Source organism: Leptodactylus fuscus, chromosome 2 (assembly GCF_031893055.1).
Source record: "Leptodactylus fuscus isolate aLepFus1 chromosome 2, aLepFus1.hap2, whole genome shotgun sequence".
Lineage (NCBI taxonomy): Eukaryota > Metazoa > Chordata > Amphibia > Anura > Leptodactylidae > Leptodactylus > Leptodactylus fuscus.
Window position 1 is genome coordinate 221,225,721 of NC_134266.1, and position 18,184 is coordinate 221,243,904.

The 18,184-nt window shown below is 42.5% G+C and overlaps 1 protein-coding gene across 4 annotated transcripts in view; it reads left to right on the forward strand.

Moving 5' to 3' along the window:
- Nucleotides 1-18,184, forward strand: part of TFCP2 (transcription factor CP2) — a 59,395-nt gene that overhangs the window by 17,794 nt on the left and 23,417 nt on the right. For all 4 annotated transcript variants that reach the window (XM_075265671.1, XM_075265668.1, XM_075265670.1 and 1 more), the window contains 5 exons: nucleotides 4,010-4,161; nucleotides 6,773-6,849; nucleotides 10,530-10,635; nucleotides 12,513-12,619; nucleotides 14,008-14,160. In XM_075265671.1, the coding sequence (XP_075121772.1) occupies nucleotides 4,010-4,161; nucleotides 6,773-6,849; nucleotides 10,530-10,635; nucleotides 12,513-12,619; nucleotides 14,008-14,160 (595 nt within the window). The remainder of the gene's footprint in view (nucleotides 1-4,009; nucleotides 4,162-6,772; nucleotides 6,850-10,529; nucleotides 10,636-12,512; nucleotides 12,620-14,007; nucleotides 14,161-18,184) is intronic.

The window sequence follows — 18,184 nt, forward strand, 5'->3', positions numbered from 1 at the left end:
GGTTCATATGTGTCTCCTGGAGACAAATAATGTCAGAGTTGGAATTCCTCGCCTCCTTACACAGCAATGCTCTTTTATATGGAGAGTTTAGGCCTGTAACATTTAAAATAATACCTTAAATCCCACGAATACCAATCCGGTTGGCTATGAGGGATGGGTAGTCATCAGAAAATGTGGAGTGCAGTACCGAATACCACCAAAAACACTGGGACAATCTCACATCATTAATATTCAGACAGTAATCTAAAGATAAACGGGAAGCAAATGGCAATGAATGAACATGCAAAAGAAAGAACTATATGACACAGAGGATGTATCACAGGTGGGTACTCCCAGAGACCGGGAGGGGGGATTTTGATGTTAGCATAAACGCTTTTTAATGTGTATAGGTTTCCGTTTGGGGGGCCCTCAAGCGGACTTCCCGAACGCAGGTGTGTATGGGGCCTTAGTTTTCAATAAGTTGGTATACCTTTTTGGCTTTGGCTATATGGCTAGTCCACTCAGCATATTGAATCCATTCACTACACAGAGATGTGTATGGAGTTATTTTTGGTCCACAGATGGCAACAATGCTTCCAATAAAAGTAAAATGGACCAAAGCAGCGTTTCACTGAGCGGCTTTCTGAGATCAGCATATTGATGGGCTATAATTGGAATGGGCCATCAATATCACTTTGGTGATCCATCTCTTGGCGCACCAACCAGTCAGTCGTATTAAGGTGTCGCCTCCATTTACTCGCTCTCTACACCTCCAGGTGTCTAGCAACAGCTCCACAGGGTTTTACGGCTTGCTCATGTCTTCTTGAATGGGTCGATCATAGCAAAAGGCTATCAAAAGTTTGATCCTGGAAAAAAAAAACCTTATAAGGTTGAGCCAATTACCAGAGGACAATCTAATGTGACTAGATAGCTCCTACTCCTCTGTAATAGAACAGACCTTTTTATGTGCCTGGACCTATGTTACCTTTGGAGGTAAGGCACTGGCAGATATGTCCAGTAGTTCCTTCCTTCCCTTCTATATGTTCTTAAGTGCTCACAAGTGAGCGGTCAGGAGGAATAGATGTCAGCTGAGTGAGATTTTGGTTGAAGGCTATAAAAGGTGCATGCCACATCATTGCTGGGGTTTGGCCATTCATGTCTAGTGTAGGTTCATCTTTATTTGGTGGGATGATGTCTCTGGCTGTCTGACGTGGTTCTTATTCCATATTGATTTGCTTGAGTTCTTCTCAATAGGAATTAACTGAACTACATGATGTTCATGAGAAGCTACATGAGATTGAGGAATGCAAGGCTTTTTTTCTCTGATCCATAGTAGCTTTAGTCCAGACTGTCTTGCAAAAACAGACTGAAGAGCAAAGGTCCCTGAGGTGAACCAGCGTGCTTTATCAGCTAAATGGCTTCCATAAACTGCACCCCCTTCTACACCTCCTGAGACTGGTTCTATAGTCTGGCTGATGACTGCAATGTGAAGCTGCTTCTCTGATGTTTTGCTGGATATTTGTGTTTTTGTGCTAGAGATGGACAATTTGTTTCTGGTCCATGCCCATTTGTCATCCGCCTGCAGCTACATCTTCAAAGCGCCAAGCTGATGGCATGCAGATCTGCATCTTGGAGGGGGCTGTTTTATTAGTAGGCTGCCAGTCACACATGGCTTGTTCTGATTGATGCTTTGTTTAGCTTTAGTGGCACAGTTTGCTAGGGCAAAGTATGAGTAGCATGACATTTCTGATTTTATGCCATGTACTTTGATAATTTGTCATCTCAAATCAGGTCTTTGCTTCCCACCTCCTGGGGTCTCGTGATGTGACGGTCTCTGCATGGAGTTGGTATCATGATATTGTCATTTTTCCCATACTGTGACATAGCACATTGCCTGTTTGCGGGCAGTTGTCAAACAATTACAATACAGTTGAATTAAAGGGATTCTGTCACCAGAGCCCAGCACCACAGGACGATTCAGGTGAACCTATCCTAATAGTGTTCTACTTCAGTGGATCGCTGCCTCAGTTGCTGGGATATTGCTGGGTTTTATCGATGTGCAAATGAACTCTATGGTGGTGCAGTGAGGGCTCCAAAGACATAAGTGGCAATACTTCCTTGCTCCAGAAAGCTCATTTGTCTAGTGGCAAACTGATATCTCTGCAACAGGGGACACCTGTGTACAAGGGGAAAATACTGTGAAGTTAGGCTCACCAGAAATAATTTGCAGGGCTAGATTCTGGTGATATTCCATTTATAGGGACTGTCCAGATTGCACAAATGCTGTTCATATCATTTTTTTTCTATACAGTTTTCCAATATACTTTCTGCAACCATCCCTTTATGATTTTTGATTGCTGTGAGTCATTGTTTACTTTCTTTGGTTGAAAATCAGTCCAAAGTCTGGTGACGGACGCGCCATCATATGACTGAGCTCAGAATTGCCCTCATGCCTGACATCATCCATCTGATAATACGGAGATCAGATTCTTTGCCTGGGAATGGTTGAGGCTAGAGTAAAAACGGTTCTGGAATCAGTGGCATAGGACCATATGATGTAAAGAGCTGGACATGCCACAGTCTGGCAGAGCTGGTGAAACATTGTGCATCAGAGTCTTGCTGGGAGGTAAACTGATAGTTGCCACCTATCTGTGGACCAGAACAACGGGAAGCCCAATGCAGATGTGACCCTAGCCTTGGGCTACTTTCACACTGAAAAACTAATAGAATGAAAGGTACAGACAGAGCATTTTGTCTGTATCCAGAAGCTTCGTCCTGTTTTTTTTTTTTTTAATGGGGAAATAAACTCCTAGAGTAGGACTCGAAGGCATTCTATCATTAAAAAACACATAGGAATAAAAGCCCATAGGAATAGCCTTTATAAAAAGACTATTCATCTCTTACCTTTATCTTAAAAGTCTGCGAAGCTGTTTTGCATTATTCTTCATTGTGCTCAGAAAGTACAGGGGGCTTGTTTCCTCTGCTCTGAGCACAGCGTTGTTATCCATTCTAGCACTGCTTTATCCTCCTCTTCTTACAGAAGACCACCACAAAATGGCTGACAAGCACGTGCAGTTGTCGGTTTCATCAGGCATTTTGCAGTGGTCTCCTGTAAGAAGTGGAGGTGAATAGCTGACGAAGCAGAAGAAGGCTATTCCTGGGTGTTTTTAGTTTAAAACGTGTTTTTTTTAATGATAGAATGCCTTTTAATCTTCTGTTGAATAAACATCCATTATGGAACAATATAAAATAGAGGTGATGTCTGATGTAGACGGAAGGTGTTCAATCTGCCTTCAATAGCCTTCATTTTATTAGCTTTAACGCTGACTCTGTCTTGTAACTCAGACATTTAGAGAGCGAGAGAGATATTTTATAATTTAGTTTTGTGTGCATCATTACAAGGTTCTCCTTCCAGTCACATGGCCTTTTTTTTTTCCCTAAAAAAACAAAAACAACTGCTGCCGATCCTTATACTGATATCTAGAGAAGTCTTTAGCCATACTAAAAAAAAAAAAAAAAAAAAAAAAAAAAAAAAAAAAAAAATAATGGTATTTGCTCCTGGCTTCCAAAGATTATAGTATTGTGTCGAAGGTCACTTTCTGACTGGCGGTAGTATGGGTGCTTTGTTTTCCCCCCCTCTCCTAGGGTTAGCCTATGGTGATATAACTTCAGTTCTGTTGAACCATAGGATTGGATCCCTAGTGATGGGCACAGAAAGAAGGGCAGTGTAGTCTACGCGCCGACCCCTTCATATGTGTCTGACACGTTTGTTCAGAAACAGTAAAGATCATCTAAATCATGAAAAAGTTAGTGACCTATTCCTATGAAAGGAAATATGTAGCACACCATACACATCGAATTATACAAATTAATAATTGTATGTAATTAAGAATCGTTTTATTTGAGTCTAACCTTTTTTGACTCCACCTAAAACTGTTCCTATCGCCGGCTCCACACCCCCTACAAACCTTACCCTGACTTGTGTGCCATTGCTTGTCTTGCTAAATAAACCTTGTTTGTATTGTTCTAGTGATGTGCTTGCCCTGCCTATCTTCAAACAAGAAGAGTCAAGTCTGCCTTCAGAAAATGAAGACAAAATCCTACCTTTCCAGTATGTTCTGTGTACAGCTACCTCCCCCGCTGTGAAGCTTCACGAAGAGACCCTTACCTATCTCAATCAAGGTGACCTTCCAGGACTAACCTGCCTGTACACTTTCTGTGCACGTAGAAGAACTTGTTGGCCTACGGTTTATTTTTGGATTCAGTCACACTGTAGCATGTTGTCCTATTTCCACTACTGTGATACAACCTTATTGAGAATAAGTCTGGGTTATGCTTGATACACTCCTATTTCTTTTTGTACGATATAGTAATGAATAGAGATGAGTGAACACTGTTCGGATCAGCCGTTGCGAACAGCACGCTCCCATAGAAATGAATGGAAGCAGCTGGCACGGACACTTTGCCGGCGGCCGGTTGCTTAACCCCTCGCGTGCCGGCTACGTCCATTCATTTCTATGGGAGCGTGCTGTTCGGAACGGCTGTTCCAAACAGTGTTCGCTCATCTCTAGTAATGAACTGTACTACTTGCAGTGATGTCACTTTTGTCGTCTTTCTTCTGCACCACAATGTGACTAGGAAGTGCTCTCCTATTCTCCTAAAGGTGCCCACATACCTGAAACGTGTATTGGCGAAGCCTTGCTTGTCCCACAGCTATTCCCCTCCCCTTCCCCATGCACATAAGCTTGATAAGACAAAATGTGTTCTCAATGGAGAGTTAAGCATTTCCTCCAGACATCTCTGGCAGTGGCTTATCTACTGGAAAGGATCAGGCATGATGAAATTCAATATGCCTGAGTAGACCGGTGTAAATAATTGAATGAATTTGACTAATTCGGCATTTAAAAATTTAGTGTTTCTGATTTTCACCACAATTGTAAAAATGTTGATGGCACGGCAAGAATGAATTGTTGTATTTCAATAGCATTTTCTATTTTGGTGACAGATTCTCTAAAAGCATTAAAATTGAGAATTGTCCCTAAAATCTTGAAAAAATTTAGATTTTTAGTTTAAGGCAAAAATCACCCAGCCATATGCCTGATCCTTCTTTTGACACAGCTTGATGTGTTGAGTCGGTACAGCTCCATGCACATAAGACAGTGAGACGTTTTGCAGCACTCATTAGGTTCGGTAGACTTTAGTGTTATATGTGTGGGGGCCTGGAAAAGTAAAAATTTTAGTATTCAACCATATGTTACTCATACTATAAGACTGACCAGGTAATAAATCGCTCCCACGTCCGAGGTCAGTATGATGTGCTGCTGTAAAGTTTGGTTTGATGACTGAATTGCTCGGTCGTGTGCTTGCACTTCTGTGTCGGAGGGGGTTACATTCTTGTTTGGGTTGCTATTATATATTTTTGTGATGTTATACATTTGTGCTTGCCTGACATAGGTATGTATATTTATGGGGGAGTTAGTGAAAGCTGTTACGGGCGGTTGAATCCCATTAGGATTGGGGGCTCTAAAGTTTTTCCTCAATTCTAGCGACGGAGTCTAGAAACTAAATGTATCGCTAAAGGGATTCCTTTACCCTGGGTTGCTCATGACTTGGTGAATGAGTTACTGACAAGCAGGGGCTGCCTTGTGTGCACATGTGTCATGTTGCAGGATCTGTCACATTCTTTCCTACCAGGGGATCGCGGCCTGTAAGCCATTATGGGTAAATGCGAATTCTTGTGTATGAATTATTACTTCTCCCCTTCACCTAGTACAGAGACATCCTCCTCTGCTTCTCTGCACATAGTTATCACTGTCAGTCATCTGAAGTGGGGCTAAAGTGTTGACATACTTCTATGTAGTGTTGCCTGTGCTCTATCATTACAGACAGGCCTGTAGTAAATATTTGAGCCCAAAGCCTTGTGCAAACCTGATTGATTTTCAGCAAATATACCACCTAATCCAAGTAAATATTACACTCTTACTCCAAGCAAAACAGAGGGTCATTATGTTGTTTAATCCAAAATCACAATGGATCCCCTTCTATTTCTTTCAGGGTATCTGGGTCCACAAATGTTTTCATACTGATGGCCTATCTACTAGAGCTGATCAATGGGGGTTTGACCTTTGAGCCTCATACCAATCGGCTGATCCGTCTTATTTTAGGCCCTGGAGGCATCTTTGTTCCTTATTCAGTAATAGGGCCACTGCTGCTGGGCTATCCAGTGTATGTGGTTGTGGCGGAGTACTGTAGCTCTGTTTCTATTGCTTAAATAGCAGTATTGCTGCTCCCGGCTCCATTTGCTGCAGTAGCTTCCAGCGCCAGAAGGCAGCAAGATCAGATTGTTGCACCCTCACTGATCAGATTCTAATGGATTTGTGTGGGGACAGGTCATCAGGCAACAGTGTAAACAACTTCTGGTTACTGGAAAACTCCTTTAATTCCCAGAGAACAAAAAGACCTGTTAGACCTTCTATCTGCTGAACAAATGAAGTATGTTGACATCATGGGGGAAAAAAACACTATTTATAACATATCTTAAGCACACTTTACTGTTTCCATAACTCCATAGAAATTAATGGAGATTGCTGTAGTTGGAATAAAGATCAGGAAAGCTGTTCAGTAGATGGGTAGGACCTGAACCTTACCAATGCCATAAACATCTATAACTGGAATATCCTCTCTTTCTTGGTGTTTACTTTCTTGTTTTTGCCTAAAGCCTTTTAGGGAATGTTTCCAGTAAACCTTTTACCGTATGGCTAAAACTTAATCCTAAACCATTTACTACCTACAGGCCAGTCCTATGAAATCAGGATGTTAGACAATAGAAAACTAGGAGAATTGCCCGAGTTAAATGGAAAACTAGTTAAGGTAAGTGTGTTAAATGCATAATGCTAGTTAAGGCTTAGTTAGTTACTAATAGCAACACACAGTTTAGCCCAAGGCGTTGTATTCCACATGTATATTTGGTTCTCTTCCGCTTCCAATTGGAATATAGCCGCGTACTATAGTTATTCACACACAAGATATTAATCTGCAGATCATTGGCAAATATAAACCTACTGTGTATGGCCAGCTTAAAGAGGACCTTTCATCAAATCGGGCCCATGCAGTGTTATATACTGCTGGAAAGCTGACAGTGCGCTGAATTCAGCGCACTGTCGGCTTTCCCGATCCGTGCCCGGTGTAAAGCGCTATCGGTCCCGGGACCGTAGCGCTTTAGTGTCAGAAGGGCGTTTCTGACTGTTAGCCAGGAACGTCCTTCTGCCTCGCGGCACCTATCGCACTGTACTGTGGAGCGGGGAGGAACGTCCCCTCCCTCTGCTCACACAGCTCGTCCATAGACGAGTATGATCAGGAGAGGGAGGGGGAAGTTCCTCACCGCTCCACAGCACAGCGCGATAGGTGCCGCGAGGCAGAAGGACGTTCCTGGCTAACAGTCAGAAACGCCCTTCTGACACTAAAGCGATACGGTACCGGGACCGATAGCGCTTTACACCGGGCACGGATCGGGAAAGCCGACAGTGCGCTGAATTCAGCGCACTGTCAGCTTTCCAGCAGTATATACAACTGCATGGGCCCGATTTAATGAAAGGTCCTCTTTAAAGGGGTTGTCCATGACCCCATGTGTTTTGGATACTGATGACCTATCCACAGAATAAGTCATCAGTACCTGATCAGTGGTGGTCTGACTTCTGGATCCCGCTCTGATCAGTTGATCTAAGATTCCTGAAGCTTGTCCAGTGTATTTGGACAGAAGCAGTTCTGTTCCTTCACAGGTCAAAAGAAACACAATTGCAGTTCACTTACGTGGCCGCTACAGATCTGTACACTGTAGCAGTCGTGTCAGGGGACTGCAGTTCTACTCCATTCAGTTTAATAGGAGAAGACTTTCTTCTGTCTAAGTACACTATATACACCTGGGATCAGCTGAGTGATGCAAGGCTGTTTGTCGGATCTCCACCGATCAGATCAGGGTCTTGAACAGCCTCTTTAAGGCAGGTTATGTTGATGCCCAGACTTATTATGGGCACATTACTAGTAGACTGCCTTATTTTCACCATGGGAAGGTCATTTTTTAAAACACATTCCATAATAGTGGATGTTGTATTGCTAATGTTAATAGAAACATAGGGAAATTAAAAAACAAACAGAAAAAAAGCCATTCTTTCAAAAGGCAGACTATATTTTTGTAGTATTATGCTAGACTGAATTATACATGTGACAGAATGAGAAAGGTGTAGACATACTGAGGGATCTTGAGTGTCTAAGAAAAATGTGTTCATCTGGGTTTATACACAAGATTTCAGATCAATCACACCGATCCTATAGATAATTGGTATACTGGGATACAACAACTCTCATCGTGCTCATCTGTTGAGATGTTCTTATTCCCAACAATGGACTTGTGTGACGGGTAATCTTTCAGAAAACTGGTCTGTCTTGCCTAAGGGTTCATTCCCATGACCTTGGTTCTTTCCATGAAACTCCATATGTGTATGGGTTATATTTTCTGGATTGACTACGTTCATGCGAATGGAATTGCAATCTGAAAGAAAACTTTGTTATAGCGAATGGAAAGCTTTTATCTCAGAAAGGTCTTAACTAGAGATGAGCGAACAGTGTTCTATCGAACACATGTTCGATCGGATATCAGGGTGTTCGCCATGTTCGAATCGAATCGAACACCGCGTGGTAAAGTGCGCCAAAATTCGATTCCCCTCCCACCTTCCCTGGCGCCTTTTTTGCACCAATAACAGCGCAGGGGAGGTGGGACAGGAACTACGACACTGGGGGCATTGAAAAAAATTGGAAAAAGTCATTGGCTGCCGAAATCAGGTGACCTCCATTTTAGACGAATAGTGGATTTCAAATCCGGGTCATATGAGAATGTGAACTTTGTGACTATGAGACAGGGATAGCTGTACAGGCAGGGATAGCTAGGGATAACCTTTATTTAGGGGGGAATGTTATTAAAAATAACTTTTTGGGGCTCTATCGGGTGTGTAATTGTGATTTTTGTGAGATAAACTTTTTCCCATAGGGATGCATTGGCCAGCGCTGATTGGCCGAATTCCGTACTCTGGCCAATCAGTGCTGGCCAATGCATTCTATTAGCTTGATGAAGCAGAGTGTGCACAAGGGTTCAAGCGCACCCTCGGCTCTGATGTAGCAGAGCTGAGGCTGCACAAGGGTTCAAGCGCACCCTCGGCTCTGATGTAGGAGAGCCGAGGGTGCACTTGAACCCTTGTGCACCCTCGGCTCTGCTACATCAGAGCCGAGGGTGCGCTTGAACCCTTGTGCACACTCTGCTTCATCAAGCTAATAGAATGCGTTGGCCAGCGCTGATTGGCCAATGCATTTTATTAGCCCGATGAAGTAGAGCTGAATGTGTGTGCTAAGCACACACATTCAGCTCTACTTCATCGGGCTAATAGAATGCATTGGCCAGCGCTGATTGGCCAGAGTACGGAATTCGGCCAATCAGCGCTGGCTCTGCTGGAGGAGGCGGAGTCTAAGATTGCTCCACACCAGTCTCCATTCAGGTCCGACCTTAGACTCCGCCTCCTCCAGCAGAGCCAGCGCTGATTGGCCGAATTCCGTACTCTGGCCAATCAGCACTGGCTAATGCATTGTATTGGCGTGATGAAGCAGTGCTGAATGAGTGTGCTTAACACACACATTCAGCTCTACTTCATCGGGCTAATAGAATGCATTGGCCAATCAGCGCTGGCCAATGCATTCTATTAGCGTGAACTGAGTTTGCACAGGGGTTCTAGTGCACCCTCGGCTCTGCTACATCAGATTGCTACATCTGATGTAGCAGTGCCGAGTGTGCATCAGATGTGTAGTTGAGCAAAACTGACTCAGCACTGCTAAGTCTCTGCATTCGCATAGGAATGCATTGGCCAGCCTTCGGCCAATCAGCGCTGGCTCTGCCGGAGGAGGCGGAGTCTAAGGTCAGACCTGACTGGAGACTGGTGTGGAGCGATCTTAGACTCCGCCTCCTCCAGCAGAGCCAGCGCTGATTGGTCGAGTTCCGTACTCTGGCCAATCAGCACTGGCCAATGCATTTCTATGGGGAAAAGTTAGTTTGCAAAAATCGCAAACTGACAGGGATTTCCATGAAATAAAGTGACTTTTATGCCCCCAGACATGCTTCCCCTGCTGTTCCAGTGTCATTCCAGGGTGTTGGTATCATTTCCTGGGGTGTCATAGTGGACTTGGTGACCCTCCAGACACGAATTTGGGTTTCCCCTTAACGAGTTTATGTTCCCCATAGACTATAATGGGGTTCGAAACCCATTCGAACACTCGAACAGTGAGCGGCTGTTCGAATCGAATTTCGAACCTCGAACATTTTAGTGTTCGCTCATCTCTAGTCTTAACAGATTAGGAAGAAGAGAATCTATCTCATCCTTACAAACTGATCACGTCACACTCATTTCAGTATCTGTTAGATCAGTGGAGTTGGTCAGAAATCTGTGTGTATGAACCCAGCTTTATTATTGTGTAGACATCAAATAGTTTCCTTGTTTCTCCCCTTTCAGAGTATCTTTAGAGTGGTGTTTCATGACCGGCGTCTGCAGTACACGGAGCACCAGCAACTGGAAGGCTGGAGGTGGAACAGGCCTGGAGACAGAATACTTGATATTGGTAATGATACAAATGACACTGCTTAATACCTGGTGTTCATATGGGCAACACTTCCAACTTTTTTTGATGAATTTCATAAGAGTAAGACCACAAGTGGTAGAACTCATCAAATCTGTGACTATTCCACAGCAAAGTTTCTGCGTTGCATACGGATTGCGCTGAGTTTTACCTGTATATCAAAGGGGTAAAATATTTCCCTGAGGAAAATTTCTGCTACATGTGGGTAGCGTTTTTATTATTCCACAGTCACATGTATTCTGCTGCTTCTATTGTATTGCTGTGGTCTTGTGGTGCAGAATTTCCACTGCAAATCTGCTCCAGGGTTGTCCGGGGTAAAATCTTTCTACACTGAGCTAAACACCTGCTCACGCCTAACTTTTAACTTAGTTTACAAGGCACCCAGGCACCTTTTCAGACAAACGTCACCAATACTAACCCCACCCCACCATGCTTACCTGTTTTCCTGTCTGGATCTTCTGGGCACGGAACATCACTTCCTTCTGAGGGGGCTGACTCCTCGTCCTTCCTGACGTTTGCTGACCTCCCACGCCTGCGCAATAAAGCTGGAGTGCAGGCAGAAGGAAGTGATTTGCCATGAGCAGAATATCTGGACAGGAAGACAGTTAAAGGGATTCTACCACAAAATAGCTATTTTTTTTCTGCTTTAGACATCGGAATAGCCTTTAGAAAGGCCATTCATCTCTTACCTTTAGACGTGGTCTCCGCGGTGCCGTTCCTTAGAAATCCCAGCTTTTATTGGTATGCTAATGGTCTCTCGCAGCAATGGGGGCAGGCCCCAGCGCTCAACCGGCGATCCTTGGGCGTCCTCACTGCTGCCCAAGAACTCCCTCCAGCGACACCTCCTTCTTCAGCTGCATTCTCCCCTTCTCTCGTCGTCTTCCTTCTGCATCAGCTCTGACGCCTGCGCAGTCGGCTCTGCCAGCGAGACACTAGTAGAGCCGACTGCGCATGCCGGCGGCCATATTTTGTTCGGCACAGACTTAGAGGAGCGTGCTGTGCGTGCGCACAATTGCGGCCTCGAAAAAAAACGGCATGTGCAGGGAGGATGCAGCTGAAGAAGGAGGCGTCGCTGGAGAGAGTTCTCTGGCAGCAGTGGGGACGCCCCCATCGCCGTTTAAGCGCTGGGGCCCGCCCCCATTGCTGTGAGAACTCATTTGCATACCAGTAAAAACCGGTATTTCTAAGGAACAGCAGCGCGGAAACCACGTCTAAAGGTAAGAGATGAATAGCCTTTCTAAAGGCTATTCCGACGTCTAAAGCACAAAAAATACTTATTTAGTGGTAGAATCCCTTTAAGTATGATGGGGTGGGTTAGTAGTTGGGAAGGGCTAGTAGTGGGCAGGCTAGTTAGGGAAACAGGGAGAGGTGTGAGAGGGAGGGGGAGCTAGCATGGTAGTTGGATAAAAGAACTGGAAGCTACTCCTGTGAGTATTTGGTTGTGCTGACTGCCTTTTTTTTTTTTTTTTTTTTTTTTTTAATAATTTTGCTCAGAAAACCCCTTTAACATAAGGCTTTGTTCACATCTTTCACTAAAAAAAAAACCCTTGTGATGAAAGAAAGATTGTTTTCAATAATATGAGGACTATTGGTATTAATAAAAGATCTTAAATAGCATAACAAGAAATTTATTCCGCAATATAAATAGTGTCTAAGACAAAACACATCTTTGTTCACATCTTTGCCGTGCATTCCATTCATCCATTCATAAGAAATCACAACGCAGTCCCTTCATTGTGAGGAGTTATGCGGGAGGTCCTGTATAGTATCCCTCATGTCCGCTATTCCTTTATCCCTGTTTTTAAAGGTAGCCTTTTATATATATCTTTTTTTTTCCATCTTCCACCTATTGTTTTTAGATGTTCCCATGTCTGTGGGTATTATTGACCCAAGAGCGAATCCAACTCAGCTCAACACTGTTGAATTTCTCTGGGACCCTGCCAAGAGGACATCTGTCTTTATACAGGTAAGGGTTTTTTAGTATATAACACATGTGTAACACTATGCATAACATATGATGTGGCAATTTAGTAGCATTATGATAGTGACTTTTTAATCATTTGCGCCATATGCAGATGTTTTCCTTCATCCAGGAAGTTCCTTGAGTTCTTGGCAGCAACCTCTCTGGACTTGGTTGACATCTCTTGTGCCACACGACATCCTCCCCAAGACCTGTGTCAATCAGCTGTTGCCAGGTGTATATAGTATACTGGGACAGAAACAATTCTTCTATTAAACTGAATAGTAATAATACTGCACCTTCCTGACACAACTGCTATAGTGTACAGGTCCCCAGGAGATGCCAACCAAGAGCAGAGGTGAGGTTTTTGGATAATTTGTCCCGAAAAACTCCAGCAGTTCAGTTTTGACATCATAAAGAGTCCTGGTGAAATAGTCACATCTGTGATGTCAATTTTTACATCCTCTTGCTTCTCAATTTGGCTTGTTGCTAAGTGTAACGTTAATTTACTGACTTCTTTTTTTTTTTTTTTTTTTTCCTCCCAGAACTACTTACTGTATGTAAGTGGACCTAAACTTTCATTCAACTTAGTGCATATTCGTGTCGTAAATAATATATATATTTTTTTGTAGAATAGGAGGAAATTCATGCAAACATGGGGAGAACATACAAACTCCTTGCAGATGTTGTTCCTGGCAGGATTCGAACTCAGGACTCCAGCACTGCAAGGCTTCAGTGCTAACCACTGAGCCACCGTGTTGCCCCTAATTTTTTTTTTTTTTTTTTTTTTTTTGGTACATTTTGGCTCCTTTCTGTGATATCCTGCACTGAAACCTGTTTAATACAGGTGTTATAAAACCTAGAACTGTGCTTCTAGTAAATGATAAATGAGATTCTCTTCAGTCATAGGACTCACAGATCACAGTTTAACCCTTATTATTTCTGGAGTTATCGCCAGTTGATCGTACAGCCTCGATTGGGAGCAGCTGCATAGAAATGTCAATCCCAAATGTGTTTCCAAATGATGATATCTCTGGAATTAAAGGGAAATCTGTGCTGTTTGTCATATGAAAGATGATTATCTCCTCTTTAATATGACACAGTAACCACATTTCTATGTTTTTATGTTGCCTGAGATATAAATGTTTGCCATGATCCCCAGACTCTGCTTCCCTGTGTTATACCAGAGCTGTACACCAATGAGAAGCAGTCAGAGAACCTGGAGAAAGATTGCATAAGGGACAAAGCGGATATATGGAAAGGACCCAAAATCTGTTAGAGGTGTATTACAAAATTTGTTACTGACACACATACTGCCAGAAAATCAAAATGCATTCAAAAGTTTAATGAGAATTGTAGCATTATATGAGATCTTCTGTATTTTTTATTGTTAGGTTCATTGCATTAGTACAGAATTTACAATGAGGAAGCACGGGGGTGAGAAAGGTGTACCTTTCCGAATCCAAATTGATACTTTCAAAGAGAATGAGAATGGCGAGTATACGGAGCACCTGCACTCAGCCAGCTGTCAGATCAAAGTGTTCAAGGTATGTTGGTTTTTGTAGCCTGCAGCAACTGGAGAGAACATTTACATCTTTGGTGTAATTCCTGTTTGCTGCTTTAAGGACATTTAAATGACCGTGACATCTGTATGTATCCATTTTACTAGTAATTTGCATTGTCATGAGTCACTGTTGTGTTTAAGGACTTCATTCTTAAAGCTGATGGTCTGTAAGGGTGTCCAGAATACTTGGTAGATATTTCAGCTATTCAAGTCAGGTAAACCTTTAAACCTCTAGAAAAGTCAGAAATCTTTTTATAATCTTTTTTTTTTTTCCTTTTTGAGTTCTCAGTTCTCGAGTATCCTATGTGATGGGTTAGATACACTCATGGGAAGTGTATATACATTGCCATGGCTTATCCATTAAATACCCCAAACCACTTCGGTGGTCCCACAGTAGTGACATCCTGTACATCATTCTTGGAATTGTTACTACCAAACACTGGCCTTGATGGTGAGGTTTGGATGTATGGCAAGTGACTTTTAATAAAAGCCCCATACCCTTGAAAAAATATATTAACGTGTTTTCAAGTTGTTTTTTTTTATTTTTTTATAACAGTTCTACAGCAAATCCAATGGAAATATAATAATACATTTTATTTATATAGCGCCAACATATTCCGCAGCGCTGTACAATTTGTAGGGTTCAAATACAGACAAATACAGATACATAACAAAGAAAGTAATTTCACACAATGGGACTGAGGGCCCTGCTCGCAAGAGCTTACAATCTATGAGAAATATCAACTATCTAGGGCATGCTGTGCTCAGGAAGAGGTCTTATTACTTATTTGATAAATTTTAAGAGGCTTGAGTCATTAATCTTGAAGTCAGTGTTTTTGTTTTTTTTTCTATTTTCTGTACATGTTTATGTAGCCGGCCATCTTGCCTGAGCTTGTCTTCTGCTTTAACAGCATTTAGTAAAATGTTTTATAGCTTAATCGTGGCCATAGGCACCAGTAGACTGGTGCCAACTCATTGAGGTTTATGAGAGAGCGCTCTAGATACGTTCTGTACAAGGAGAGGGGAGTAGATATGCTGTGACCTCATGTATTGTCAGTAGTGAGGGTGGTAATGGGTTTATCTATCAAGGCCTGATCTTCTATTGTAATCCCATTATTTTAAGTTAAAAGTTTTAAGATTCACACCAGTGTCCACCTATCTCTACTTCTCCACTTTTCCCTATTGCTTTCAAAGTGATACGTGCATATCGCATTGAAAGCTATACAGATAAAAGCAGCCCATTCATTTCTATGGGGAGCGCACGTATGCCGGCTCATATAGAAAGCAATGGGATCTGTTTTAACGCCGCTGATACGGAACATATTACACGTTCAGAATCGGCGAGCATATACTCCGTGTGAAAGGGCCCTAAGACACGTCATGTATAGAGTTGCGTTCAGCTCTTGTGCCGTACATTCTCTCAACATTAGAAGGCCAGGAAAGTTCCTTTACCACTATGACTTGTCATCCTTCTGTATAAAGGGTAGGCTCCCAGCAGGTTCCCAATGGGCTTCTATAGTCAGAGAAAAGCTGTGATATTTCCTTAGTCGCATGCCCCTTTAATCTCTGATCACGTTTATTGGCTCAGTTACTGTGTTCATTCCAGAAGCGCACAATGGCTCATTCTAGGAATTTGTCATCCACACAGCCACAACTGGTTTGACTGCTATTCTGCTACACAGACTCTTTTTATGCCAGACTTGAGCTTTTTATGCCTCAGGTGCATTTTCTTCATTTTAATATAAATGGCATTTCTCCACTGGTGAACCTTTATCTACTCTAGGCTGTAGTAACCTGACTCTTATGCACCTTCTATGAGGAACAAAGGCGCTGTACAGGGTTCTGGAACAAGAGCTCGTCATGTCGTCCTTTCATTTTACGCTGTTGCATTAGTGGCAGTGGCCTCTTAGGTTTGTTACACCGTTATTGGCAAGGATAGGTTCACATTCACACTGAGTTTCAAAATCTGTAGTGATCAAGCATGGAAACTGGAAGGTTTTCATTCTTTTCTCCATGGTGGCATCCTTTTTTAGTTGCATCTCTGCCACTGTCACGTAGAGCCCCAGTCTTATCACAAACCCAACATATGGTGGTACAGACCTGCAGCTTTATTCTGTATGGGAAATAACTGAAGTCTCTGGACTGTCACATCATGGAGACTCCACTTTTTTTTTTTTTTTTTTTTTTAATCAACAAAACTTTATTAAACTATCAAAGAAAGGATATAGAAGGCCTTGCAAGGCCCTAAACAGACGAGGTCCGCCCAATGCAGCACAGATTGGAAACTGATACAAAAGCCAGACTCCAAGACAGACAATTCTGCGTAAAGAATAGATCTGGGCTAAAGTCCAAATGACTACATCAAGAGAGAGCATAAAAAAAACAAACCAAAAAAACCTCCACTTTTAGTCTCTGTGCACACTCAGACTTACATTGTGATATATGAAACGGTAGTTGTCCTATAGCCACATCCCAGACAGGCCAAGTGTTTACATTAATGCTTGTTGCTTTAAGAACTTTCATGTGTGTCTTAAAAACTAGATATTTCTGTTCCTGAGGGCTTGAGCGACCTTGGGTCAAGGACAATGTTAGCAGTTCCTTGAGGAATTCATTAAGCATGCCTGAAGTTATTAATGTAAAGCGAGTGTGTTAATTTAGTTGCTTTAGAAACCATAACATTGTATTGAACCGTGAACCCGCTTTGGAAATGGTTTTAACCATTGAGCTGGTTTACATTTAATAGCAGGTTAACCAATATTCTGACCAATTCTCAAGTTAGGTTTAAGGCGATATGGAATCTGTGGATGTCTTAGGTCTATCTTAAAGGGGTATTCCCACGTCACATACTCACCAGTATTCACTGCTGTAAAATCTTCTTTCTTCCTGGTTTCGTGCATCATTTGGTGGGCGGGGTTTCACATGCAACCTGCAGTTTAGCTCCGCCCCAAATTCACGTGTAGCGCCTCCAACCCATATTGGACTATGAAGTACAGGCAGCAGCAACTCCATTCTGTGTTACATACAGAGACTGCCTGTCTCTGCCATAATGAACACAAATGAATTGGCTAGCCTGATAACTGGGAGAACAGAAGAAATGAAAGCAGCTCCTCTCCTCTATCTGATAGCAGGAAGGTCACGTGGTGTAGACACAGGAATAGCAACAAACACAGGCTCGCTCCCTGCACTTAGCCCCTCCTCCCTCCCCCCTGAGAGCAGCAGATACATCACTTGACTTTTGAGCAGATAAGTCAAGGGCTGTGTCAACAATGAATTGAATAAAGGAAGATAGTGGAGAAACAAAGCAGTTTTGCTGAAGCAATGTATTTAGGAAAAGTCTTAAATCCACATTAACAAGCAGTATAGATAGGATCCTTGTGATGGGACAACCCCTTTAAATGGAGTCTGTCACTACAGAATCTTTTCTAAACACTTATATAGTGGCATAGTGATACCTGTTTGTGTGTAAGCGCAGCCTTGCTGCCCAGAAAAAATAATTTTTAGTCCATTTCCAAGCGAGCTGTTCAGTACATCCAACACATGGCCTTTCTTGCTGAAACATCCATTATATATATATATATATATATATATATATATATATATATATATATATATATATATTTATTTATTTTTTATGGTGTAAGGAATGGATTCCCCCCCAAACACACGCACAAATGTGATAGATTCGATGGGGGATAATTTACAATTCATTGAGGGTCCAAATCTTCAGATTCCCACTAACCATGAGCTTTCATCTCCTTTGTGATTGGAGCTGTGTGAACAGGTAGTTCGTGCCCCGCTCCATTCATTTCATTGGGAGTGCCTGACCACCACTCCATTCTCCTGATCAGTGGGGATGAGAGTGGTCGAGCGTCCACTGATCTACAAGTTATTCTCTATCCTTTGCATTGTAGATAGCTTACTTCCTTTGAAAAACCCTTTTTAAGCATCTAAAAAGCTGTGACTGTCCCAGGTAATTCATGGTATCTCATCTGTTTCTGTAATGCCCA